This window comes from Trachemys scripta, chromosome 24 (genome assembly GCF_013100865.1).
Source record: "Trachemys scripta elegans isolate TJP31775 chromosome 24, CAS_Tse_1.0, whole genome shotgun sequence".
Taxonomy (NCBI): Eukaryota; Metazoa; Chordata; order Testudines; family Emydidae; genus Trachemys; species Trachemys scripta.
Window position 1 is genome coordinate 822,867 of NC_048321.1, and position 26,539 is coordinate 849,405.

General features: G+C 54.6%; 2 protein-coding genes across 6 annotated transcripts; one reads left to right on the plus strand and one right to left on the minus strand.

Moving 5' to 3' along the window:
* Nucleotides 1-424: 424 nt before the first annotated feature.
* LSR (lipolysis stimulated lipoprotein receptor) lies at nucleotides 425-19,778 on the minus strand. 5 transcript variants are annotated; one of them, XM_034756596.1, is made up of 10 exons: nucleotides 19,253-19,778; nucleotides 16,795-17,136; nucleotides 11,077-11,196; nucleotides 7,913-7,969; nucleotides 6,039-6,185; nucleotides 5,591-5,776; nucleotides 5,034-5,093; nucleotides 4,201-4,329; nucleotides 2,057-2,643; nucleotides 425-1,127 (listed from the first exon to the last, which is right to left on the minus strand). In XM_034756596.1, exons 1-10 carry the CDS (start codon nucleotides 19,320-19,322, stop codon nucleotides 1,092-1,094), a joined length of 1,734 nt encoding a protein of 577 aa, XP_034612487.1. In that variant the 5' UTR covers nucleotides 19,323-19,778; the 3' UTR covers nucleotides 425-1,091. The 5 variants fall into 5 exon arrangements, with proteins under 5 accessions (XP_034612487.1, XP_034612486.1, XP_034612490.1 ...); XM_034756595.1 differs by having other exon boundaries at nucleotides 4,201-4,332; nucleotides 19,253-19,776; XM_034756599.1 differs by lacking the exon at nucleotides 5,034-5,093 and having other exon boundaries at nucleotides 4,201-4,332.
* On the plus strand, nucleotides 19,346-25,208 carry FAM187B (family with sequence similarity 187 member B). Its single transcript, XM_034756600.1, has 4 exons — nucleotides 19,346-19,484; nucleotides 20,734-20,840; nucleotides 21,729-22,354; nucleotides 24,823-25,208. The coding sequence occupies exons 3-4, from the start codon at nucleotides 21,921-21,923 to the stop codon at nucleotides 25,160-25,162; spliced, it is 774 nt and encodes a 257-aa protein (XP_034612491.1). The 5' UTR covers nucleotides 19,346-19,484; nucleotides 20,734-20,840; nucleotides 21,729-21,920; the 3' UTR covers nucleotides 25,163-25,208.
* Nucleotides 25,209-26,539: the final 1,331 nt, after the last annotated feature.

The following is a 26,539-nucleotide window of genomic DNA, read 5'->3' on the forward strand; positions in this document are numbered from 1 at the left end:
CCCCCCCCCCCCTCAAACAAGCAGTTCTGATCCCGTCCTGTAGAGGACAGAATTGCACATGCCCCCTTCAACCCACCAGTTGCCCCAGCCTCACGCTGGAGCAACCTGAGGTGGGGTAGGCTGGGCTCCGTGTCTGGGGCCAATCCAACTCTCTGCCTCGGGGCTGCAGGTGCCAATAGCTGATGCAATTCTATCCCCACCCACTGGATCACGGTAGCTTCAGTCACAATGTTGGGGTCTGTAGCCCCTCAGTGTGGCTGGCTCTGTTGCCCCCTAGACAGAAAAGCCCAGATCCCATTCTGCCCCCCTCTCCCCAAACCAGCCAGTCCCCAAACCCTGGGACCAGATTGGAGCCAGCGCCCCCTAGAGGGGAAAGGCCCCATGTCCCATTCCCCTAATCCCCCCCCCCGCCCCCACACACAAACATTTTTTAGATGAATTTATTTTCTACAACAATCAGAAAAAAATCTCACAAACCTACTGATAAAAAACCAGCCCAGCTTTTTGCAAAAGTATGTACAGCATCTGGGATTCCACAACTCTGCTAAAAAACATGTAATTTTAAGACAGCTTTGAAAAAAGTTAGTCTTAAAAGCGTCAAAATATTTAAAAATATCCAGGGAAACAAAATTTACAGTTTTATGGACCAGCTGGGAATTGGGGCCAAAATAATAGGCCAGTTCTCCAGCTGGTGTCAAGCACACGTCACTCAACTGAGATCAATTTATACCAGTTGAGGAGCTGGTCCAAATATCTCAAATAGTATATTAAAATTAAGGCTAAAATTTAGAGACATCCTCCTCCCCCACAAGGGCTCCAGATTCCCCCAGTAATGCCCTGCTTTTCCGTGGCAATCAGGAGCCCCTGTCCCTTGCCTGACTTGAAAAATCTCAGGCTACACATTGATCGAATTGATAATAAAAGCATCAGGTAGATGAGGCCTCAATTGCGGTGCCGAACCTTGTGGCAACAGGCCAGCCAGTGTCCTGTGTGCCCTCCAAGGAAAGACATGACCGTCTCAGATCCACGGCCTCCATCTCCCGCACTGGTGATGCTTCTGGGAAGTGATCGGGAAGGAAAGCGGGCTGCGTTTAAACCACCAAGCTCTCTCTGCTGAGGTCATGGTTCTGGAAGGGAAACAGATGCAGCAGGATCAGCAAAGAGAGGGCCCCGTCTCCAGGCCACAGGCCCCCACAGAGGTGCAATGCCTTCCAGTGAGACTCAGAGCACACCACCTGTTGAGCTGTGTGTGTGTGTGTGTGTGTGTGTGTGTGTGTGTGTGTGTGTGTGGCTTGCCTCCTTCACCAACAGGTGCAGACACCATGGGCCAGGAGTGCGAATGAATGAATGAAAAAATAAAAATCATGTTGGGTGCTTATTTTGTCATTTAGTTCCAGAGTCTCAAAAGGGTTGTGTTTTACAGAGAAAATCAGCACATGCCCCAAGATTTGAGGGGTGTGAGGGGAAATGCCTCCCCAGCCCTCTTTCCCCAGCCATGAGTACAAGAAAACTGCTATATATATATATATATATATCTCCCCACACCAAACAATAGGAGGCTTGTGATGAAGCCCTAACAGGCAGCCACATCACCTGTTCACTAGCCAATTCATCAACCAGCCAGCCAGCCACGAGGGCTTTCTGAGGAAGGCAGAGTCAAAGAGGAACAGGACAGCAGAGCCTTGAGCCGCAGGTTGGCTTGGAGGAGTTTTGGAGTCTTGTGCTCTCAGTTATGTGGGCCCGTGTACATCCGCCTGCCCCTCTTCTATCCCGAGCAGAGCTTTATCCTCCGGCAGTTAAAGGCTTCCTGCCCCACACATCCTGCCCAAGACCCTTACGTGGAGGAACAACGAACCTAGATCACAGCTAATTCTGCGAGCAACAGCTGTGCTGCTGCCATTCCTGACCTGGGTTTGCAACTTAGCGCCCCCTAGAAGAGAAAGGCCCCATGTCCCACTTACTGCCACGCCCCCACCCTGAGCCAGTGGCACACTGTGGAGTGTGATGGCAGCTGGCGCCCCCTAGAGGGGCAGGGGGCTGCATCCCATCCACTTACCCGTCGGAGCTTGCGGTCGTTCTTGCCCCGGGAGGAGACCGACTCTGTTTCTGTGTAGGGTGGCGGCGGTGGGGGGAAGCCATCTTCATCCCGGTCCCTCCTGTGCCCTGATCGTGCGCTGGACCCGCTGTCCCCGTCCAGGTCCTGGCGGCTGCCGGCCCGCCCCTTCTTGCGCAGCGCCTCCTGCAGGAGCCGCCCGTCGTAGTGGCCCCTATCCAGCTCTCGCAGGTCGTCCCTGCTGCGGCTGCGCCGCTGGCCGTAGTACTCCTCCTCCCGCCAGTCGGGGGAGCTGTCCCGACGCGGCCTGCCCCGCCCCCTACCCCGTCCCTCAGGCTGCGGGGACCAGTCGCGGTCCAGGTCATCCACAGAGTGGGAGCGGGGCCGCCGGGCGTAGTGCTCCTCCTCATAGCGCTCGCCCCGCCGGGGAGGGGGGACGAGGCGCCGGGTCTCGCTGCCCCGCCCACTGTCCCCCTCCCCCACGTCGCTGATGGGTGACATGGGCCGGCTCCGCAGCCGCCCCAGCCCCTGGCGCAGCTCCTGGCGCCGGTCGTCTTCGTGGAGGGAGCTGATCTCACTCATCACTGAGGCTGGGAGGGAAGAGAAAAGGGTTAAATAGGCCTCTGTGCTCTCCCCAGCAGTCAGGGCTGGCCCCGATGCCCCAGGGCAGTGCTAGGGGGCGCTGTGTTGCTTGGAGCAGCATGGGGGCACTCTCCCCTGACAGGACTTGCCCCGATGCCCCAGGGCAGCGCTAGGGTGGGCTGTGCTGCTTGGAGCAGCATGGGGGCACTTGTAGATATAAATCTGATAATTTTCATATGACTTTACATTGTGCCTCTTCATATAACCTTGTGGTGGGTCTACCCACGTGTGACCTCTGTTTTCATGGAACTTTGTATCAAAGCCTCATTTAGAAACTTTGCATTGCCCTTGGTAGAATATTATAGCCCCTAAGGATAGAATAAGATAGAAGAAAAATTTCTTTTTGCTAGCAAGTTTCAGAGTAACAGCCGTGTTGTTCTACTGGTAGCAAAAAGAAGAACAGGAGTACTTGTGGCACCTTAGAGACTAACAAATTTATTAGAGCATAAGCTTTCTTGGACTACAGCCCACTTCTTCGGATCCGAAGAAGTGGGCTGTAGTCCAAGAAAGCTTATGCTCTAATAAATTTGTTAGTCTCTAAGGTGCCNGAACAGGAGTACTTGTGGCACCTTAGAGACTAACAAATTTATTAGAGCATAAGCTTTCTTGGACTACAGCCCACTTCTTCGGATCCGAAGAAGTGGGCTGTAGTCCAAGAAAGCTTATGCTCTAATAAATTTGTTAGTCTCTAAGGTGCCACAAGTACTCCTGTTCTTCTTTTTGCTACCAGTAGAACAAGAGCTCTTCCCCCCCACCACACTCTTAATCAATTGCCCTGTTGAATGAATGAGGTGTAAATGAGGAAGGCGTGGAAGGCAGCACCTCCAGACAGCCTCAACTGTTGGAGAGGGGCTGGGAGCCAGACCCAAGGACAATAAAACGTGTCAAGTGGGCTCATTAAAAACAAGCAGACATACTGACGGCCTCGGGGGTTAGAAGCAAGCACCTTCTTTTGAAAACACCCTCTTTGCAGCATTGGGACAACACTCAAAAGAAAGCAGCACAAAGGACCAATGGACACAGACACAGAGTTTGAATCTGGTATAGATTTGCATAAGAGAAAAGCTGCTATAAAAGTTAGGTGTCTTGCAGAGGACCCCGGGGTCTCGTCTTGTCAACATGGGAGCATCGATCCGGATCGGCAGAAGCCCGGCTCCACCCCCTCCCCCATCTAACTCACCTGGCCAGTGAAGTTAAGGGGAGCAACTAATTGGTAACAACAAGACGGAATGGGTTTGTGTGTGAGTGTAAGTGTAATATATTATATGCATATAATACAGTGTTAATGAATACATGTATTACTAATAAATGTGGCGTTCTGCCTTATTCCCCCTGAAAAGATCCTGTGCAGTACTTTAAGTACAACACACTCTCCCCTGACAGGGCTGGTCCCGATGCCCAAGCATGGCGCTAGGGGGTGCGGTGCTGCAGGGAGCTCTTTGCATCCCCTGGGTTTCTTGCTGGGTGGAAGGAGAAGAGGAATCTACAGCCAGGAGGCAACTCACCTTTCTCCAGCTTGCCATTGGCCTGGCCCGGCCGCGTAGGGTCGAAATTGGCCAGCTCCTTCTCCATGTAATAAAGGACCCGCATGGAGTCGTCCTGCTGGTTAGCCTGGATCCGGTATCCGCTCCGCACTGCTGGGGAGAGAGGGAGCCGGAGAGGGGAGTGAGTTAGAGACCCCCTTAGTGCCAATCCTGTCTGGAAGGGGCAGGCACAACCAGTGAGATGCAGCCACCTCTGAGGCAAGGCAGCTAGATACAGCTTAATAGCAATGCCTGAGATGCAGCCACCTCTGGGAAGGGACAGTTGGGGAACAGCTGCACATAACGTTGCACAACAGCAAGCGAAGGAGAATCTCAGATCCAAATGAATGGGGGTGGAATGGAATTGTCCAATGTGGGATTTGGCCATTGTGTGTATGAGGCACTTACAGACCTTTAAGAATCAACACGCTAAGCAATCTTTATGATGATTGGTGAGCACCTCTCCGCATAGCACCCTCTACCACCACGCTGGGGCACTGGGGCCAGCACTGACTGCAAGGGGAGAGCACCCCCTAGCACTGCCCCTGATTGCAAAAGGCAAGGGCGCCCCTCTGACAACTCCCTACAACATAAGTCTCCCATCCTACCCCTGTCCAGGTCTGACTCTGCTTAGCAGCATGGCTCAGGCCATGAAGGGGCTATAACCGTGGCAGCCTGAGCTGAAGGGGACACTATGAGCCACGGGTGAGCAATGCCAACACCATCCAGCAGGGGGCAGCAGTATCACATCACCAGCTCCCACTGCTGTACTGTCATCTACCAAGTCTCTGCTTCACAGCCTGGCTTCTCCTTACCTGAGTTCCCACCACTATCCGTATCCCGGAGCAGGGGCACCTGGGAGCTGTTCCCGCCAACTACAAGGAAATCAAGAGAGATTAAGGACATCAGCAGCTTCAGCCTTGCTGCTCGGTGCCGTGATTTCCCCATCTATGCGCCACTGTCCTGCAAGTCCCAGCGCTCCAGGTTTGCAGGATCAGGGCCCATAGTTCTACCACGAGATCAGGAAACCTATTATTTATAATCTGGTAGAACCCATTGTGCCGGGTGCTGCCCACACACAGCGAGACAGTCCCTGCCCCCCAAAATGAGAGTCGGCTGAGCACCGTAACTCTAACTAGGACTGAGAGCATGCTGCTATCCAGCTTACATCCTACCCTCCGCGTAGCCAGGGGTGACGTAAATCAGCATTGACTCCAGTGGTGCTACAGCCAATTGTCACCAGTGGGGGGATCTGACCCATTGACTCCAGTGGTGCTACAGCCGATTGGCGGATCCCCAGCTGGGGTCACTGACTCCAGCACAGATCGTTACTATGGTGGCAGCACAGAATTGACACAGAACGCAAAGTTACCGGAGCTGGCTCTGTCGTACTCCGCCCCATAGCCGTTGTACATGGGCGACATGGGGCCCATGGGGATCGTGGTGGCGGGAGGACCTAGCTTCATGGGGTTTGGGTGGGAGTAGATACTGGGGGCACCGACACTCGGCGCATAAATGCTGGGGACGCCGGCAGTGGCAGCTTTTCCAGCGGCATAGACTGAAAAGAGAAAACGGGGAGTTTGTGGAATCGGAACATGCAGATCAGCAGAAATAGCTCCCATTGCAGGACTTCCCCAAACCGCCTCCCAGCACCAGGGAGAGAACCCAGGAGTTTTGCTCCCCCCACCCTTCCCCCCCGCTCTATCCACTAGACCCCACTCCCCTCCCAGAGCTGCAGATAGAACCCAGGAGTCCTGGCTCCCAGTCCCCGCTCCTTTTGTAAGTTTCCCGGGCAGCATGAGACAGAGGAGAGAACTCACGAGCTTCTGGGCAGCAGCACTTCTCAGGGCAGCAGGGGCACCGGACATAGCAGCAGCAGGTGTGGGGGCAGCACTGGCACCAGCAGATGCCGAAGAGGAGGAGGATGAGAAGGAATCCCAACACCACCAGGATGACGAAGAGCCAGTCTGTGAAGAGGATTCTTGTTATGGACCCAGTTGCTAACAGAACCCACCCAGCAGATCGGCGTCAGGGCCTCCCTGCCCTGGGGAAACTGAGGCACACACCAAGGCCAAGGTTTGACCTGGGGCTTTGGGTTCAAGACACCCTAAGAGGGGCTGATTTACAGGAGGCCCCATGGGAAACAAAGCAGCCCAGCTGGCAGGCAGCCTGGCCTAGTGGAAAACACCCAGTTCTATTGATGGCATTTGTCTAACACAGAAAAGTGTGAACGCTGCATGCAATCCACTCCAAAACTCCAGGGAATATTCTAGACATCCATGGGCAGAACTCTACTGATTTTGGGGAGAAATCAGAAGTCCAGAAGAGGGAAAATGGAGGACAGAGGCCCCAGCATCTGATTAGCAAAGATACAGCTTCAAGCAGCACTGCAATTGTCTAGAAATGAAGGAATCAGTTTCTGGTGCCATTAACACCTTCAGGCATAACTCCCCTGCCCCCAGCTCAGCGTCCAGATGCAGTTTAACATATAGATGTCCTGCATTACTAGTCTCCCAGATAGATTGCTTGGGTACACACCTAGCTCCTAGCATGGGGGCGGAGGGCAATCACGGGGGGCACAGAGTCCCTGGCATGGGGAGGTGGAGGGAATCTCTGAAATGGCATGAGGATAAATATATCTAAGCATCTCACAATCTTCAATGTGACAGTGATGGAGGCCAGACAAGCAGATCACCACCATGGTCTGTCTGACCCCCTCCATCAGAGCTATATCTTGTAGTCTGGAAGGGGAGTGGGGTCAAGTGGGTTAGAGCAGGGGGGTTAGGAGCTAGGACTCCTGGGTTCTATTCCTGGCTCTGGAAGGGAAGTAGGGTCTGGGCTGGGAGGCAGGGTACATGCTCAACTCTGCCCTGTGCCCTACCACAAGGAGGGCACAATCTAAAAAACTCAAACATGAACACACCAGGAGATGCAGAGTTCAGGCTCTGGAGGGACTGTCACCTTGAGTCTGGCCCCTTTGATCCTTGCACTAAGGAGTAAAGCCAGGTCAGAAATATTCCATCAGGACAGTTTTCCATCAGAAAACGTCATGTTGATGAAATCAAAGCGTTTCACAGGAAGATACCGATTGTGTGTGAAGTACTGCTGTTCAGACTTGTAGTGTGTTATAAGCCTCCAGCCCCCAACCAAATGAAATCTAAATGCTGAAACAAATACAGTATTTTCAGCATTCCGCCCCCAACTTGGGGAGATTGGAGCCTGTCAAGATCCCACCCCGAATTCGGAACATCGCCATTTCCGTTCTGCAGGAAATGCGTTTCCACCAGCGCTATCAAAGAATTTCACAGGGCGATCACAGCACTGTCGCCTTCTGCGGGACAGAATCAGAACTGGCTATTACCTAGAAATTGATTAGTAATATGATAGCGCCTAGGCACAGCTCAGCACCCCATGCTGAGCCTGGACATTTTTATCGCTCTTCAGTGTATTATGGTAGTAGTGAGGAACCCTACTCTCGGACCAGGACCCCATTGCGCCAGGCGCTGTACAGCCATGGAACAAAGACTCTCCCAAAGAGCAAATTAAAGCCCCTTTAGTTATTTCTCTCCTCTCACCAGCTCACGTCCTACTAGCTCTGCCTCAGTCATGATCTAAGAGTAAATAAAAGCTAAGTGGTGGCATAATCACACCCGCCCACCCTCCCAAAAATCTAGCAAGGCAAGTAGGCAAGTACCTTCCATGTGCCCTATCTGAAAGCCTGGCAAAAGCTCTGAGACTTCGGATGATTTGCCTACGGGACAGAGAGAGAGACAGTTACTAGAGATATAGGCGAACGCCGTAAAGGCAAGCAATTTGTGCTATAAGGGTGGAGGTGGGGATAGTAAGCAGTGAACGGGCCCAGGTGGGCATTCAAACTGGCATCCGAGTGTTTGGTGCTTGAGAGACGTCACTCACACAGGAAAAGAAAAAAAGATTTGGGCCGTAGCTACAGCTGGGTAACCCTGCGAGCGAGGAAGATCGTCACTGATTGGGCCCTGCCACGTGGGCATTTTGTGCCCAGAATGGAGGAGAGACTGAACTCCTCTTTTCCCACTTATCTAGCAACAAATCCTCAAGCCACACTTCCAAACTTCATGGCTGCAGCGTCTGACTCCTGCCCCAGCAAGATTTCGTGCAGCCGGCCGGACAGTCTCGCGTATCCTGCAGGACTGAAGTGGAGCCAGATGCTACATACTCCAGCACAACCAAAGCCAGGGTGGGTTTGGCCACAGATCCACATGGCCCTGCTCTCCAGAACCCTGCAGCTGAATCCAAAATGCATTTGGCTGTAGATCCACTATGTTCTCCGGGAGCTCCGTAACAGGATCCATGACAGTTTGGACCAAAGGCACATTAACCCGAGCACCAGACAACTCCCTCCTCCTCCAAACGCCTCTCTCTGACCTCAGCCTCCAGGCTCCCAACAACGCCAACTAGTCTCTCTCCTGCTCCCCTCTCCCTGTGTCTCCTAGGGTCTCTGTCTCCAATCTAGCCAGCACCCCCTCTCCCTTCCAAGCAGGCCACCTCCTCCTGTTATGCCATGGTGGCTCTGGGTGGGGTGGTAGGCGAAGGAGTCCACCTCTCTCCTGCACCTGAGCCGCCATCCAGCCAGGACACCTCTTCTCCCCACAATGGCCCAACCCGTGAGCACGAGAGTGCTGGGGCAGGTGGGCTCTGGGATAAGAGAATTCGGGGCAGTCAGGCCACTGCAGTGCGTGATGGGAGATTACAGAAGACCACTCCTTTCGGATCAGGGCTCCCCAGGCACAGCTGTCCTGAGGGAGGCCCCCAGGATGGAGGCTGCTCAGTAAGGGCAGCAGAAAAGCATCTCCAGACATGGCAATTTTACACCCAAACGGAGCTCTTTTGCATTGCTGCATTTCCATTTTACATATGCCTGATGAGATACAACCCAGGAGTCCTGACTCCCAGTCCCCGCCCACCAGGTCTCCACAGATGAGCTGTGCAGCACAGCCTCCGTTGCTGTGCCCTAGTGGCAGGGAGCTGTGGCACTGCTCATGGGAGTGACACATTGGTATCAATGACATAACCACGGGGAAGCGCAACAGGATCAAAATCATACCGGGCTAATTACTATTAGGTCATGGAGTTCCAGTGCCCAGAGGGCTGCTCTCAGAACGGTGAAACAGGCAGGACATTTGAGGATAAGAGCACGATCAGCAGCAAAAAGCACCTGATTCCCATGAACAACAAACTGGAACAGCCAGGAATAGAACGAAGGAGTCTTGTTTCCCGGGCGCTCCCCTCCTTTAACCCATTAGACCCCACTCCCCTCACAAAGCTGGGACAGAACCCAGGAGTCCTGGCTTCCAATCCCAAATCTATTAGACTTCATTTCCCTCCCCAAACCAGGCATAGACCCCAGGAGTCCTGGCTCCCAATCCCCTGCTCTAACCCACTAGATCCCACTCCCCAGAGATAGACCCCAGGAGTCCTGGCTCCTAGCCCCCTGCTTTAATGCACTAGAGTCCATATCCCTTTCAGAACCTGGGATAAAACCCACTGCAGAATACATAAACCCTTCTAGCTCCAGCAGGGAAGCTAGATTCTAACTCCCATGCCTCCTGTTAGCAACCAAGCCAGGAGGGAGACAGTACATTTATGAGACGGGCAGCAGGGAAGAAGAGACGTTTCAGGAGATTTGGGGGGAGGGGAGCGTGGAAAGTCACACCTTATGCCAGCTGCGAGTGTTGCTAGGTAGTGCTGCATGATGGTTAGCACTGTGACTGGGAGTCAGGACACCTGGGTACTATTCCCACCCCTGCCAATGACCTACTGCGTGGAATGGCCAAGTCACTTGGCCTGCATGCATCAGCCAGCACCCCCTTCCATCCTTTGTCTAGTTGCAAACTCTTTGGGGCAGGGACTGTCTCTCGCTGTGTGGGCAGCGCCTGGCATAACTGGGACCCGATTGCAGCTGGGGCCAAGGACTGTCTCTGTCCGTGCAGTGCCCAATGCAACGGGGCCCCAATCTCAGCTGGGGCAGGGACTGGCTCTAGCTATGTGTCCATGCAGTGCCCCAGTCGAATACTGAAGTGAGTGCTCTTTAGGAAGCTAGGCCAGCCGTGCTGGACAGACACGCCAGCTCACAGACGACACTGAATGGGAAGGAGTTCATTGAAAACAGCGCAGAGGACAGAAGTTAATACAAAGGGACTTTGTTGGACGGCCTCCTTAGTTTCTGCTCCCTAAGTCCCTTTGTATTAACTCCTGTCCTCTCTGCTATTTACCTGACTGGGAGGCTGAAATTCCCCTTTGCGAAGCAGCGTGGAGAGGAAAGGGTCCATGAGGAAGATGCCATGAGGCAAAATCGGAAAGACCCTGGGGATGAGGAAGGGAGGCAGGAGCTGTGTGTGGGTAGGACAGCACTGCCCTGAGCGGGCTGCAAGAGTCACTGCTTCCCCTTTCTGGTTAACCTCTTCCTAGCCCAAAATGCTGTTGATGCCTCCGATTGGTGTTGCTGTTACTCCGCTCCAAAAGCCACCTTCGGGAAGTTGGGCACTGGGCAGAGAATGGCACGCACCAGTTTACCAGCTACGTGTGGAAAGGGAAGTAGCTGCCTGTCTAGCCCAATATCTGCCCCTGCCCAACCCCATGTGCCAGTCTCCGATCCCTGCTGCCCTGGAGCAGAGGGGTGAGCCCATCCTGCCTGGTATCCCACCTCCTTCCCAGATCAGTCCCCTGGGCCCATCTAGCCTGGCATCCTGCCCCTTACCAGCCACCCCGATCAGACCTACAGGCCCCGTCTAGCCTGGCATCCTGGCTCTGACAGCACCTCCCCAGCCCATCAGAACATCCCGCTCCTCACCTGTCTGTGTCCCCGTCCTGGCCACTTACCCAGCACGATGAGCTCAGCGTAGGCCTCGTTGTTGCCCTGCAGGTCTTGTGAAGAGGTGACGGTGCAGTAGTACACGCCACTGTCGCCCCAGGCTGTCTGGTCGATGCTGAGGTCGGCATCTGTGGGGGAGACAGAGGAAGGCAAAGCTGGAGACACCACAGCCAGGGTGGGAGATTCGGGGTCACAGGCTAACATGCAGGAGGGGTCTCCAAGCAGGTAAGCCAGTGCACCAACAAGCCCTTTCAGCGTAGTCTAGGCAAAGGCAGTGGTGTCCAGTGGCTAGAGCACAGAGCCAGGACTCTTGGGTTCTATCCCCAGCTTTGGGAGGGGAGTGGGGTCTACTGGGTTAGACTTGGGGAGGCTGGGAGTCAGGACTTCACATTATTGTTAAGATACCAGCCAACTGGACAGCGTTTAGAGAAACAGCAACAATAATGAGGCTGGGGGAGGCTCTCTGGCCTGGGCTGTGCAGGAAGGCAGACTGGATGGTCCCTGCTGGCCTCTGTGGTGTGGGGGGAAGAGAGGGGAGATCTAGGAATTATCCAGGGCCGGTGGGACCAAGTTATGCAGAGAAACTAAAAGCGGAATACTCCCCGCTGGGTTCAACAGCTGCAGCCCCCGCTTGCTAATCTCAAACAATGGCACTTCCACCAATTGAGGGCTTTGAAAACTGAAACGAACACTAAACCCTCAAGTATGCACGCAAGCCACCCTGCCCTGCTACGGGAACAGGCTGGAGTAGCAGGGAGCTAGAGAACAAGCCCTTTTGATCTCAGCAACCCAGTGGCAGAGCTGAGACTGGAATCCAGGTGTCCAGAATCCTGGCCTGGGCAGCTTTGGGACAAGATTTTTTCGAAGTGGCTAGTGATTCTGGCTCTGGATTTTCAGAATGTGCTGAGCCCCAAATCCCCCAAAAAGAAAGAAGTCAGGTCTCTGTGAGTCCCACCCAAGTCACTAGTTGCTTCTGAAAATTTCAGCCCAATGTACAATATTCCCTCTAATTTTTTACATGCGGAATGAATTTTGTTATGTGCACCAATATGGAGGTGGTGTGTGGTGGGGGTGGGGCTGAGGGGCTCGGAGTGCAGGAGGGGGCTCAGGGCTAGGGCAGAGGGTTGGGGTGCAGGGGTGTGAAGGCTCTGGCTGGGGGTGCAGGTCGTGGGGTGAGGGGTTTGGGGTACAGAAGGAGGCTCAGGGCTAGGGCAGAGGGTCGGGGTGCAGGTTCTGGCAGGGGGTGTGGGCTCTGGGGTGGGGCCAAGGATGAGGGGTTTGGGGTCCAGGCTGCCTCGGGGCTGAGAGAAAGACAGAGACAGATAACACAGACTCCCCCCAGCCCCCTCTCGCCACAGCGGGGCCGGGGCAGAGGCGCCTCTCACTGGTCGCTGGGGGTGAGGCACCTCTTGCCCCTGAGCAGCCCTTGATAGCCTGTTGCGTGGCCACATGGCTTAGAGAGAACTTAGCCTGGCTGTGTGGTGTAGTGGATAGCGCGCTAGACCGGGGGTCAGGACACCGCGGTTCTTGCCAGTGACCTGCTGTGTGACCTCAGCCACCTCTCTGTGCCCAAGATCTTGTACATTGTTGGATTTAGGACCTGAACCTTGAGTCCGTTTCGACAAACTTGCTCTAGGATTTTGCTGCACGCCCATTAGATCATCTTGTACTTTGGCTGGACGTCTCCTCTCATCTGGCCTCCTGTATAACAGGCCAGGGACTTTCACCCCATTACCCACGGATTGCGTTGGACAAAACCATCTTCCAGAAAAGCCTCCAGTCTGGATTGAACGACCCCAAGAGATGGACAATCCACCACTTCCCTGGGGAAGTCATAACGGTTAATCACCCTGGCTGTTAAAGTACTTTCTTTCTAGTTGAAGTGTGTCTAGTTTTAACTTCCATATGTTTGTTCTTGTTCTACCATTCTCCACTTGACTGAAGAGCTCATTAGTACCTGGGATTTTCTCCCCATGAAGAAAAGATCAAATCACCCGCTATCTTTTTTTGGACAAACTAAACGGATCAAACGTTCACACTCTCTCACTGTCAGGCCTTTTCTCCAGCCCTTGGATTGTTTTCACAGCTCTTCTCTACACCCTCCAAAGTTTTTCCCAACATCCTTCATAAAAAGCACACCCCAGAGCTGGACGCAGCCTTCCAGTATTGCTCTCCCCAATGCCCGCAAGCTTTTTACACTTCATAAACAAGCAGTGTTCCCCGCTGCTCCAATTGACAGAGTGATGCTGAAATCTGGGATCTGTGACATCAAACACATCATAAAATCCAGCCACAACACCTATCAGCCTAACTAGGACATCACTAGAGTCCTGAGCTAATTGGTTCAATTCTGCTGACCTGCATCTTCAGCCACAGTTTCAATTAGACTCTCTCACACTTCCTGTCCCAAACAGTAATTAAACCTTTCCAGAGCACTGCAAGAATGGAAAGTGTTATGTAAGGGAATCATTAGAATTGTGATCAGCTGTAATTAGGATTACGATTTAACTGTTGGGTAGTGCTGTTAGCCAGTTGCCGTGTTCCGCCCCTGCGCTGGCTGCATTTTGGTAGGGGGAAGTGAACCACAGTTTATAAAGTGCAAGACTCTAGATGAGTATTAGAAACGGAAGATTTTTGCTGCATGAATCACGCACCAGTTGGGTCAGGTTACGACAAAGCTGCTGTTATCACAGAAACGCCTCCGGGTAAGACAACACAAAAAGAAAAGGCGTGATAATTTAACAGAGTTTGGCTGGAAACAGTTGAAGCACAGCTCCAGTTGGTTTTAGACACATGATCACAGGGCAAAGAGTTTTGCTGTGGACTTTTGACCCACTGTAATACAATGTGGTTGATTTACATTGTGAAACTAAAGCAAATGCAGTAGAACCTGAAAATATTTGTCTTGGAGTAGAGCCAGCCGAGATCCGGGCCCCATCATGCCAGGCACTGCTGAGATGCAGTCCCTGCCCCAGCTGAGATACAGCCCCCATCATGCCAGGCGCTGCTCAGACACACAGCAAGAGACAGTCCCTGCCCCAGCTGAGATCTGGGCCCCATCATGCTGGGCGCTGCCCAGACACACAACAAGACAGTCTCCACCCCAAAAGGCTTCCAATAAAACTACACAAAGGCAGGTTTATTATCCCCAGATGGAGAAACTGAGGCAGAGGGGAAATGACTTTTCCAAGGTCATATGAGTCCAGCGCAGAACTGGGAATTGAACCCAGGATCCTAGTCTGTGCCTTAACCACAGGATAGCGTCCCTCTCCCCTTCCTAATGGAGCTCAGAGCATCTGACACGAGAGCACTCAGCTTAACCTTAACCAGATACCGCTGTTCTGATACCCAGGGGTGGGTCATGCAGGGCTATGAGTGGTTAGAGCTGGAACTGGACCCAGGAGTTCTAGTCACAGATGGGGGACTCAGCACCCGCACTCTAACCCAATGCCCCAGCAGCGCTATGCTGCAAAGAGCTGGGTGATGGCGCTCTCCCCTCAGTCAGCGCTGGCCTAAATGCCCCAGCACGGTGAAATGTGTAACAGCGGCTGTGACAGTTTGCACAACGGTTAAAGATCCCCTGGTATTGTTGGAGTTTGGCCACAATGCTCCCGCTATTATAGGGAGCTCAATTCTGCCTCTCTCAACTTCTCCACCTGCTTCTTGTCATACACAGCATTCCTTGCTACCTGCCCTGAACTCTCTTCTGTTATTGTCCACTGTTAAATATTGTTTTGTCAAATCCCAGAGGTAGCTGCATTTCAGCACCGGGTGAGTGACACCAAAGGGCTATTAAGGAGTTGCAGCATTCCACCCCAGAGGTGGCTGCATATCCAAGGTGGAGAACTCTCTTCCAATAACTTACTGGCAGCCCTTTCTTTTCAGCGCTCCCACTTCAGTTTCAAAGCCACTGCTGTATTAGTTCCATCCTTCTGGAAACCAATACGCCACGGGCATGAACAGGAATTATCCGGGCTTGTAGTTAAGACACGGAAATGGGACTCAGATATGAGTTCAGCTTGGGGCTTTGCCAGAGGCACCCTGAGCTTGGGCATATTACTACAGCGCTCTGTGCCTTAGTTTCCCCAATTATAAAATGGGGATGATAATCGCCGCTCGGTATCTGTGGGGCAGGGACTGTCTCTCACTGTGGGTCTGGGGCTGTAGTGCCAGGTACTGCACAATCTCAGCTGGGGCGGGAACTGCCCCCATTTCTCTGGCTGCTACCATAAAACACCTAATAAGCAAGCAGTGCAAACGCTCTGCCCCCCGCCTCCTGTTATCCCCATCTCAGTTGGGGGATCTCTAGGCCCCACCAGAATGCACCTAATAAGCAAACACACAGCAGTTCCTCTGCCCCATACATACTGAGGGTGATGGTGATCGGACACCACTCATAGAAGTCCCCTGAGCGCTACCGTAATAGCCCCCAACTCACTTATTAGGTGTATCATGAAACACCTAATAAATGACCAACACAACAAGCTCTCTACCTGGCAGTTACTCCTGAGGGCTTTTTGCACCAAAAAATTAAAAATTCTGAAAATTTTATTTGTCAAATAAATGTGGCGGCTCCAGCATGACATTGGGGAGCAGAGGCCACTGGCTGCACAGAGGTGCGAGTGTGCTGCTCCCCTCTGGGACACAGACAGAATCAATGGTGAGGCTGCACCCAACCCTGACACAGCGCAAGGACCGGGCCTGCCCCAGAAACACCCCAGGGCCCTGGCCTTTCATGCCAGGTGCACCAGGTGTGGGCAGGCAGGCTCAGCAAGGCAGGATCCATGTGTGGGGGGATCCAGGTGTCGAGCAATGTGGGTGCAGGGGGATCTGGATACACAGGGGCTTGTTGTGGGGTCTGGGTGCCATGGTAATCTGACTCTGCAGGGCAGTCCAGGTGAAAGTGGTTGGGGCTCAGCGGGGAGGGGATAGAGCTCAGCAGGGGGTCTGGGTGTCAGATTGAGAGCTTGACGGGGGTCTGGATGTGGGGAGCTCAGTGGGGGGGTTCAGATGCTGGGGGAGAGGGGCAGGGATCCAGATGCAGCGGGTTGGGACTTGGTAGGGTGGGGATGCGGGTGAGTGCGGCTCGTTGGGGGGGTCCAGGAGCAGCGGGAGTGGGGGGCTCAGCAGGAGGGTCTGGGCGGACGGTGGAGCAGCTCCCTGTACAGAGATCCTTCCCCCTGCAGCTGAGGAGTGATGGGTGCCAGAAGCGCGGGAGTGGGGGAGAAGTTTGCAGAGCTTCCTACAGCCAGAGGAGAAATCTGGGGGTGGGTCTGACAGTCCCAAATGCAGTGCAGGGAAAGAGGAAGTCCTGTCATCCCCAGCCCAGCCAGGCCTAGGAGCTGAGTCCAGTGCAGAAAAGGAGCCACTAGCCGGGTCTTCCCCAGTCCCATCCCCTGTGCCACAGTGATTTACCTCTCTGCCAGCTGCCATGGGCACCCAAAATATACTGCTGGGGAGGGTCATATGAACACTCTTGTGGCTTCCCTTTCCTTCCCCATCAGAAGGGCATTTTTCTGCGGGGAAGCAAAGAAATCTGCAGGGGACACAAATTCTGCACATGCACAGTGGTGCAGAATCCCCAGTGCTGTAGTTCCTGGCACCCAGTGTATTACCATACTATACCTCATAAGCCCTCCACCTCGCACAATGCCCCCCTGGCATGCTACTATAATCTAGCTAATAAGTGATCAGTAAAAAACCCTCCATCCTTCCCGGGAACTTACTGTTGGTGATAGTGATCCGACGCCCCTGATAAAAGTCCCCCAGTGTCACGGCGTTGCCCTGCTTGGTAGCCACCACCCGCACGGTGCGAGTGCTGTCCTGGCACTCCACATAGGGGTTGTAGCCGGGATTGTTCTGCTGCAGCTGGTTGTTGATCTGGTTCTCCTGACTGCTAGGGCTGAAGGCATCGGCCAGGCGGCTCCGGCAGTACGACTTATACTTCCAGGTGACGATGGGCGGCTGGGTGGCTGAGGTCTGATAGTTGCACTGCAGGGTAACAGGCTGGAAGAGGATCACCACATTGAAAGGGTTCAGCACCGTGACTTGCATCCCATGGGCAGGACCTAGAACAGGGAAAGGGCAGGATCAGCTGGGAGGTCAGGTCAGATTGGCCAAAGAGAGTCACATATGGGGTAAGGGATGTGCCCCAGGCAAGTGAATGACAGAGCCAGAAAAGAACCCAGGAGTCCTGCCTTCCAGCCACTCCTGCTAACCACTAGACACCATTCCCCTCCCAGAAGTGGGAACAGAACCCAGGCATCCTGACTCCCAGCCCCCACTCTAATTACTAAACCACATTCTTGTCACTCTAGAAGTCAGATTTCCATGACAGTGGTTGACTCAAACATGACCAGATTAACTTCTCTGTCCGCCCCCATTTGAGGGTAAACAGCCATTGAAGAGTCAAGCATAGGAGGTGTCAAGTGACACTATTACAGGACAAATCAGGAACAGAGCCATCTCAGGGCTAACTCATCATCACTCGGATCACCATCACTTCCACTGGCCCATGAGTCATTCTGTGAGACACCCACCCCTTGATAGCCCAATAATCCCTGACCTCACTGTATTCAAAACAGAAACGCCTGATGCTTTTCCAAGTCACCAGTTACTAACCCACACCGCTTCATGTCTAAGAACAACCGGGATATCCTAGAGGTGGGTGTCAGAACTGGGACTAGAACTCAGGAGTCCTGGCCCCCAATTCCTCTCTCTCTAACCTGCCAGACCCCACTCCCCTCCCAGAGCTGGGGATAGACACCAGGAGTCCTGGCTCCCAGCTGCCCTGCTCTAACCTCTAGACCCAACTCCCCTCCCAAACCCAGGGCTAGAACACAGGAGACAGAGTTAGGACTCTTTAGATTTAACAGATCTCATGCCCTCAATGAGGAAATGCAGCTTCCTCTACTGTGACCCCACAGCAGCCATTTTAAAACCACCCACACCATCACCGGCCCCAACACTTTCCAGGTCACAACACCAACAATGTTCTCCGTGCACAGTATGGCATGCATTCCAATTAAAGGGCAGGAGGAAAGCCAGGTCACCAATTACACAGGGAACAGGGCCAGGACACTGGGGTCCACACCCCAGGCAAATGGGGGGGATCCTGCCCAGAGATCTCAGCTATATCTATCTATCTTTTGCTGAGAGATCAGGGTGCTTTCCCAGCACCCTGCGTTCATGCCACCCCGCAGGGCTAAGGGTAACAGAAAGCCCCTCCCTCAAGGCACATCACCCAGCCAGGAGTTTCGACAGACGTGAGCTCACCAGGACAGGGCAGCTGCCCGCCCTTCCAGGAAGGAGGCCACACCTGCGTCTCTGCATTGGGGTGCGCCCCACGCTAGAGAGAGCTATATGTGGGTGACACAGGACACCCCGCCGTTACCTCACTTGGCGTGGGAAGCAGAACAGGCCAGCGGGCATGAAACCCAGGGTTGTGGGAAAGGTGAGGGCTAAGGAGGGAGTTATATTTGGCAGCTTCTTGGGCTACCTGTTTACCTTGGAGGGAAAAGTTAAACACACACACACACAGCAGAGAGAGAGCAGGCTGATTAGACAGAATTGGGGGGAGTGAAAGGACACATGCAGTCTCTCTGATCCCACTCCCCCACCCCTCTACCTGGGACCCCCAACCCTACCCCTGAGCTGCCCCACCCCTCTACCTGGGACCCCCAATCCTACCCCTGAGATGCCCCCACCCCACTACCTGGGACCCACAAACTGGGCCCTGAACTGCCCCAGTAGCTCAAGGGGACCCCTATGTCAACCCCCCCATGCCCACTAGTGGGGTCTCAGGCAAGGGGCAGCCCAGGGACCCACGCTAACCCTGCCCCACACCCACTAGGGGAGCAGCCCAGAGACTCCCCCACTCCAACTAGTAAGGCTAAGAGCACACCCAGATGGGGGGGGAGCTCAGGGACCCACTCCAACCCCCCAGCCCCCATGGGGGCACAGCAGCCCCCTCCCCGAGGGAGCCACAGCTGGGCGGAGCTAATCCCCCCCCCCTCACAACTCTCTCCTCCAATCAGCCGTCGAGTTTCTCCCTTCCCACCCCCCCTGCAGCTCGGGGCAGGAGACCCCGCAGCACGCAACTCCCTCCTCAGAGGAGGGTGGAGGGGCGAGGGCGGAGGGGTATAACGCTGCCGCCGCCGCTCACTCTCCGGGCGGGGCGGTTACCTGAGACCCACGCGCCGACCAGGAGCCACAACAGAGTCCGCAGAGCCGGCTGGGCTCCCCGGGTCTCCATCCCCGCCTCCCCCAAGCAACACGGAGCCGGCGGCCGGATTGATTCGCCTGCGTCGGGCTCTGGCCGAGGGGGGAGGGGGGAGGGGCGCTGCCCGCTTGATTCGGTCGCGTCCGACTCCCGATTGATTCGCCCGCTCGCTCCGCGCGTCTGTCTCCAGCTCAGGTGCTGCAGCCTCGCCCAAGGGGCGGGACGTACCAATTCCTCACGGGAGGTGGGGGGGGAAGAAGAGAAATACTTCCCTCTTGCTCAGCAGCCCTTCAGGCGTGGGCTGTCAACTCTGAGTCCATCGTGTTTTTGAATCAGGGGCTTCCCCCCTTCCTCTTTAAAGCTGGGGTTTAAAATAAACCAACACCTCACCTGTCTCCCTGACCCCCCCCACCGGGGTTGAAAATGGTCCGGCCCAGGTACCCATAGGAGGGTACTTGGGGCAAACCAATTTGTAGGTTGAAATTGCGAGAGAACTTGGTTGGTTTGCCCTCCCCCCTATGCCAATGAATTGGCCCAGGGACACACCCTAGACTAAGTTGTGGGAGAAGCCAAAGTAACTTTAAAAAGGGGGAAGGATGAATATAACATTCCCCCCTTTATGAAAATGGACTGGCCCAGGGGCACACCCTAGAGAAAGGAGTGGGATAAACCAAAGTAGCTTTTTAAAGGAGTTGGGAGGAGGGAAGTTCTGACTCACAATAAATATAGCACCCCTCACATAATTGGGAAATGGACTGTCCCAGGTGCAGCCGGGCAAAGTGTGTGTGTTGTTTCTCTTTCTTACAGGGCCAGTAGCCCTGGGATCAAAGTGGAGTTTTACCATTGGCCTCAGGCCTAAAGCCATCTTGATCTAACAGACACCGTCCAACAAGTTTTAAAGACTTTAAAAGGAAGAAAACAAAATTGTGAATGAAAAGTTTTAGAAACTTTTTTGGAGGGGGAAGCGGAAACTTTAAAAACTTTTTCCCCTTCCAGAAAAGTTTCTGAAACTTTTTCCACTGCCAACAAATGATTTTGAAAACATTTTTTGCAAACAGTGTCTGAAACTTTCCTCCCTGCTCAACACAAGTTTTGAAACATTTTTCCCTCTCCAAAAGAAAACTTCAAACACTTTTTGCCTCTAAAAAGAGTTTCAGAAACTTTTCCTATTTAAAAAAGTTTCTGACACTTTACTCCGAGTTTTGAAAACCCTTTACCCTTCCAAGAATCTCTGAAACTTTTTCTCCTACCACAAAAATTTCAAAAACATTTCCCCCTCCAAAAAACAGTTTCAAAATTTTTTTTCTACCTCCCAAAAAGAGTTTAAAACACTTTTCCTATGGAAAAAAAGTTTTTAAAACTTTACTCTCGGCACAATAAAAGTTTCCAAAACTTTTCCCCCTTCCAATTTAAAAAAAATGCGTATTAATTATTATTTATTTAGATCGATGTAACACCTAAGTGCCCTAGTCACGGACCAGGATCCCAATGTGTTAGGTGACATACAAACACTGGACAGAAAGACAGTCCCTGTTGCAAAGAGCTTTCAATGTAAGTATAAGTGACAACATGCATCCACACGCTCTGGGCATCCTTAGCCTTTGTTTCCCAGAATCTGGGAATGGGCGACAGGGGAGGAGGGTCTTAGGGCTTCAGTCCTGCTCCTGTTAAACATGTGCCTACTTTAAGGCTATGTCTACACTGCTGCTGTAAGGTACTCAGTGTAGCCACTCCGCTCTTTGTGACAAAATAAAACCACCCCCAACGAGGGGCGGTAGTGTTGTTGGCGGGCGAGCGTCTCCCGCCGAAAGTGCTGTACACACCAGCACTTTACATCGGTAAAACTTCTGTCGGTCAGGGAGATGTTTTTTTCACACCCCTGACTGACACAAGTTTTATTGACAAAAGGGCTGTGTAGACATAGCCAAGTGAGTTCCCAGGGGGAGTGAAGTAATTCCGCTGCAAGCACATGCATCTGTGTTTGTAGGATTGGGACCTTAGTTTTCTCTGTGAAAAGTTTTTGAAAACTTTACTCCCCTCAATAAAATGGTTCCCAAAACCTTTCCCAAGGATTCTCAAAACCATTGTCCTCAGGGAGCTGAGAATCCAGCTCTCCCTGGGGCTCCCCAACTGGCCCCTGCTGCGCTAGGGCAATTATGACCTCACTCTCAGACTGATGACATCACAATGAGGTCAGCAAGCCGTTGCCTCCTGCTCCAGCCTCTGGGCACACCCCAGCCAGCCATGTGCCCCCGAGCAGTGGCCCTCAGCTTTCTCTTTGCCTTGATCTCTGCCGTGGCCAATGGCGACCCATCCCAAGGCGTCTCCCTGCCAGAGCCCTGCCTCCCGGGCCGCCCATGCACCCTGGCCTTGATCTCAGACAACCCTGTGACCCTGAGGTGCCCAGGCGCCCCTCACCAGGGCCCGGTCTCTTGGCAGTATGTGGATCCCTCCCGGCCCAGGGAGCGGCCGGCCACCTTCATCCGCACCGGGCACCCCTTGGCACTCATCCCCACTCGCGCCAAGCTGTGGCAGCTGCGCTTGAAAACCCGGCTGCTCCGGGGCGACTTGCGGATTTTGGATCCCAGCGTGGAAGACTCGGGCATCTACACCTGCCGCCGCGGCGACGCCATGCTGGCCTACTACGAGGTGGATTTCCAAGATGCCGGGCGCCTCCACATCAGCCACGCCAGCCTGGGAGAGGCCGCCCTGGCTAACACCACCGTGGAGCTGGCCGGCGGGACACGGGGGCAGCTGTTCACCGCCTGGGCGCGCTGGCAGCCCTGCGACCGCTGTGGCGGCCCCGGCGAGAGGAAGCGGGTGGGGTTCTGCTACGCCCGGCTGGCATCGCGCCCCCAGGGGCCCCTGCCATGCGGGCTGGCTGGGCGAGGGCTGCCCCAGCGGGGGCCGGAACTGCGGGTGGAGAGCTGTGAGGTGCCATGTGACAGGGCCTACACCCCCAGCCGGGATGAATGGGGCAAGGCCCCCCTCCTTGTCATCACCCACTACCGAGCCCTGCCCCACGCCAGCGCCAGACTGAGGTGCCCAACAGCCTCCATATACAGGTACAAGGAGCCATGCCATGCTGGGGAGACCCAGGGGCCCATGCAGCTATGTATCCCCACCCTCCATCCCTGGATCAGACCCCTGGGCCCATCTTCCCTGGTATCAGGTCCCCTCCTTGCTACCCCAAGTCAGAGCCATGGTCTCACCTCAGCTGGTATTCCCACCCCACCCCAGATCAGACCCATGGTCCCACCTCAGCTGCTATTCCCACCCCACCCCAGATCAGAGCCATGGTCCCACCTCAGCTGTTATTCCCACCCCACCCCAGATCAGACCCATGGTCCCACCTCAGCTGCTATTCCCACCCCACCCCAGATCAGAGCCATGGTCCCACCTCAGCTGCTATTCCCACCCCACCCCAGATCTGAGCCATGGTCCCACCTCAGCTGCTATTCCCACCCCACGCCAGATCAGAGCCATGGTCCCACCTCAGCTGGTATTCCCACCCCACCCCAGATCAGACCCATGGGCGGCGTATCTAGAGCAATATCCCCCCCCCCATCTCTAAAAATCTGTCCCCTAGCCAGGAGCTCAGGTCTGTTGCAGAATCCGGCCCTAATGTACGGGGATAAATCCAGACTCCTTGGTGAGGTGAAGCTGGAGGGGCCCCCGGGAGGGAACGGGGGTAGACTGGAAGGAGTCAGAAGTAACTCGGGCCCAGCTCGTTTGCATTGTGTTGGTTCCTGTGTGGGTGTTGGGAACAGGGGCCGGGTTAATAATTTACCACCGCACTGAACTTTCACCCTGGTCGAAACTGAGCTGTGGGATCAGGAGACAGTGCCTGGAACAAAGAAGTCCCAGCCCGGCATTAGGGGGCGCTGTGCCACAGGGAGAAGGGTAGGGGCACTCTCCCCTGGCAGTCAGGGCTACCCCGATGCCCCAGCATGGCACTAGGGGGCGCTGTGCCACAGGGAGCAGGGTGGGGGCTCTCCCCTGGCAGTCAGGGCTGGTCCCGATGCCCCAGCATAGCCTTAGGGAGCGCAGTGCTGCAGGGGGTGGGGTGGGGGCGCTCTCCCCTCGTAATCAGTGCTGATGTCAATGCCATCTTTAGCAAAGTGTAACATCAAGTCCCGGACTGTGTATGGTCTTTTAAAACCCCAGCACACTTTAATACAAGAGATACTGGCTATGAACCCAGGCGTCTAGTCCTGCTCAGGGGATACAAATTCCACCTCTGGGGGCTTCTGACCCATCCACTAACTTCATCCCAGATCCCGACAGGAAGATCACACCTTCTTAATTCATTCCCCATGCGCTATTTTCTGGTAGCATCCAGTGGTGCCAGCTCTCATGATTTTCCTGTGACATGATTTTCCTAAAGCCCTCAACTGCTGGAATCATGTTAGTTCTAGAGCCTCTCAGCCTTCGCGGAAAAAACATGACTAGTCTTCATGGCTACAGAGAAAACCTTGGAAATGTGACTCCTCCCACCTCCAACATCAGAGGGCCAAAGAAAACCAACCTGACACTGATCATTTCTTTAACCTTATGATTTTTGGAAGCTGCTCTCACAGTTTTTTAGCCAGCCTCAGACTTTTTTTAAAGCCAATCTCGCCATTTTTTAAACCAAAGAGTTTTTGAAGCTGATCTCACCATTTTTAAGGCAATCTCGCAGTTTTTCGACCGAACACTTCATTAAAAGTGAATGCCAGGTCGCCCTCTTGTGGCTGATGCATTGGAGAATAACCTACTACTGCTATCAGCTAACCATGCTTCTCCTGTAACTCAAGCACTAGGGTTCAAATCATGCACAAAATCCTGCATGAGGCCTGTTTTGGTGGCATCCCCGCTCCAGCCCTGCCTAGCTGTGTATGTTCATAACACATCAGTGCAGATGAGTTTAGCTACCGGCTGCAGACGTCTCACTGGCAAATCTGATCCCACTCTAGCCCCAGCCTGTGCTTAAGGCTCTGGTGAGGTTGGCATTTGCTGTTGTGGGGATGGTAATATCTTGTGGGCCAGACACATCTCAGACGCTGACTCTGACATTTTTGCTGCCTGTTAATTCCAGAGATAAGCACAGAGGGAGGGAGAGATTCCCGCCATCCTAGTCCCGGCCACCTGGACCAATTTAGCCCCCCCAGCCCAGCACCCCAGACACCCCCACCCCCAGGGTCTCCCTCTAAGGGAGATCAGGCTCCATGGATAGCCAGCCTTCGGCCTCTGGTGATGAGAGCAAGGGGGCTGATTAGTGCCAGCTGAAATGGACAGAGACCGGGTGAACTCATTCCAGCCAGCACCCCTTAGAGGGGTCCCATTCCCCGCCCTTGAGCCAGCCAGTTCCCCGCTCTAGAGCGGAGCTGGTGCCCCCCAGAAGGGTAATGCTTTACTCTCAGCCCCCCAGCTCTAACCTCTAGACACCACTCCCCTCCCAGAGCTGGGGAGAGAACCCAGGAGTCCTGGCACCCCAGTGAGCATGTGCAAGGCCCACGCCCGGCTCTGCTAACCTCTCTCTGTCTGCTCCCAGCCCCGTGTACTGGCAGGAAGGCCCCATCGCCCTGACCTGGCTGGACCTTCATCAACGCAACGGCTCCATCGTCCTGGACAAGGCGACCGGCGGCGGGACCCTGCTGCTTTCCTCCTGGAACGGCACCGATGCCGGCTATTACCAGTGCTACGTGGGCGGCCGGCTGGTGGGCCGGTTCCTGGTCACCCCGCCTAGGGTGCTGGCCCCCGCCCCGGAGCTGACCCGCGCCTACTCAGCCATCGAGTCCCTGGTGGTGGGGCTGGCCATCTTCCTCATCTTCCTCCTCTTCCTCAGCATCCTGCAATCCTGCCGCAGGAAGCCAGGAGCCATCATGGCTTGAGGGGGCTGCAGCTGACATCGGCTCGAGGGGCTGGGGAATAAACATATTGACCAGCAGCTTGGCTAGGTGTGCACTAGGGGGCGCTGTGCCGCAGGGAGTGGGATGGGGTGGGGGTGCTCTCCCCTGGCAATCAGGGCTGTCCCCAATGCCCTAGGGGGCGCTATGGTGCAGGGAGCAGGACAGGATGGGGGTGCTCGCCCCTGGCAGTCAGGGCTGGCCCCAATGCCCGGACATAACACTAGGGGGCGCTGTGCTGCAGGAGTTTGCAGCCCTGATTTTATTTGCATGCCAAGCCTAGGTGCTTACCCCAGTCAGCAGAGGGCGGTAAAACGCCAGTGTTCAGATACAGATGCCCCAGACACCTTTAAAGTGCCACCACGAGGTAAGCCCCCCACCTGGTCAGTAGGGGTCACTGTTCCCAGAGACTTACCAGCCTCTCCTTGCTCCATGGGCACAGCATGATGGTGTGGGATTGTCTGCAGTCAGCTCCCTGCCTCTGTTCCTCTCCGTAGGCCAGTTATCAGCTGTGTAACCCACTCTGCACTGGATCAAAGCAATGGGCCCATCTACCCCGGTATCCCGCCTCGCCACGCTGCCCCACGGCGAGAGGTCCAGTTAGCCCAGGCCTTGGTTAAGGAGCAGAACTAGGAATAGAACCCAGGAGTCTTGGCTCCCAGCCACCCTCCCCCTGCCTCTATCCACTAAACCCTACTCTTCTCACAGCCCTGGGGCTACAGTCCAGGAGTCCTGACTCACCGCTTTCCTGACTCCCACCACTAGACCCCACTCCCCTCCCAGAGCTTCGGACAGAACCCAGGAGTCCTGGTTTCCAGCCCCACATCCTCTAACCACTAGACGCCACTCTCCTCACAGAGCTGGGAATAGAACCCAGGAGTCCTGGCTCCCCTTCCCCCGCTCTCTCCCAGGTCCTGCTGCCTTGTGTTTACAAGGGGAGAAGGAGGAGAACGGCTGCAGGTATCCAGATGGGTCCGGCCAGCACACTCTGGGGTGAGTTAATTACCAGCCCCGCTGCCCGGAACAATTAGCCAATTCTCTGCTCCCAACTGCGAGGGGTCGGTGGCCGGTGATCCTGTTCCTTGCTGCCTTTGTCTGCGCGATGAATCAGTCACACTGCTCTGCAGGATCGCCGTGACTCATGGGCGCTCACAAGCACGGCCTTTGTGTGCCCGTCCAGCGGGACGGGACGCTCCGTGACTGCCACCAGCTTTCTCGCCCCGCGCCAGGGGCCAGCCAACTGAGGGGTCTTCAGATATGGCCACTTCTCTGACTGCCTGAACCCAGCCCTGGGTGGGCCCCAGGAATGTGCGTGCGTGACTCAAGATCGGAGCTTTGCACTGGGCACCTGCAGGGCGTGGC

Coding starts and splice junctions, on each gene's coding strand:
- LSR (XM_034756595.1), bottom strand. CDS start 19,322: ATGGAGACCCGGGGAGCCCAGCCGGCTCTGCGGACTCTGTTGTGGCTC. Junction 11,197..16,794: donor TCGGATCACTATCACCAACA/GTAAGTTCCCGG, acceptor TCTCCCCCACAG/ATGCCGACCTCAGCATCGAC. Junction 1,128..2,056: donor ACGACCGCAAGCTCCGACGG/GTAAGTGGATGG, acceptor TTTCCCTTCCAG/AACCATGACCTCAGCAGAGA.
- FAM187B (XM_034756600.1), top strand. CDS start 21,921: ATGCTGGCCTACTACGAGGTGGATTTCCAAGATGCCGGGCGCCTCCAC. Junction 22,355..24,822: donor CCAACAGCCTCCATATACAG/GTACAAGGAGCC, acceptor GTCTGCTCCCAG/CCCCGTGTACTGGCAGGAAG.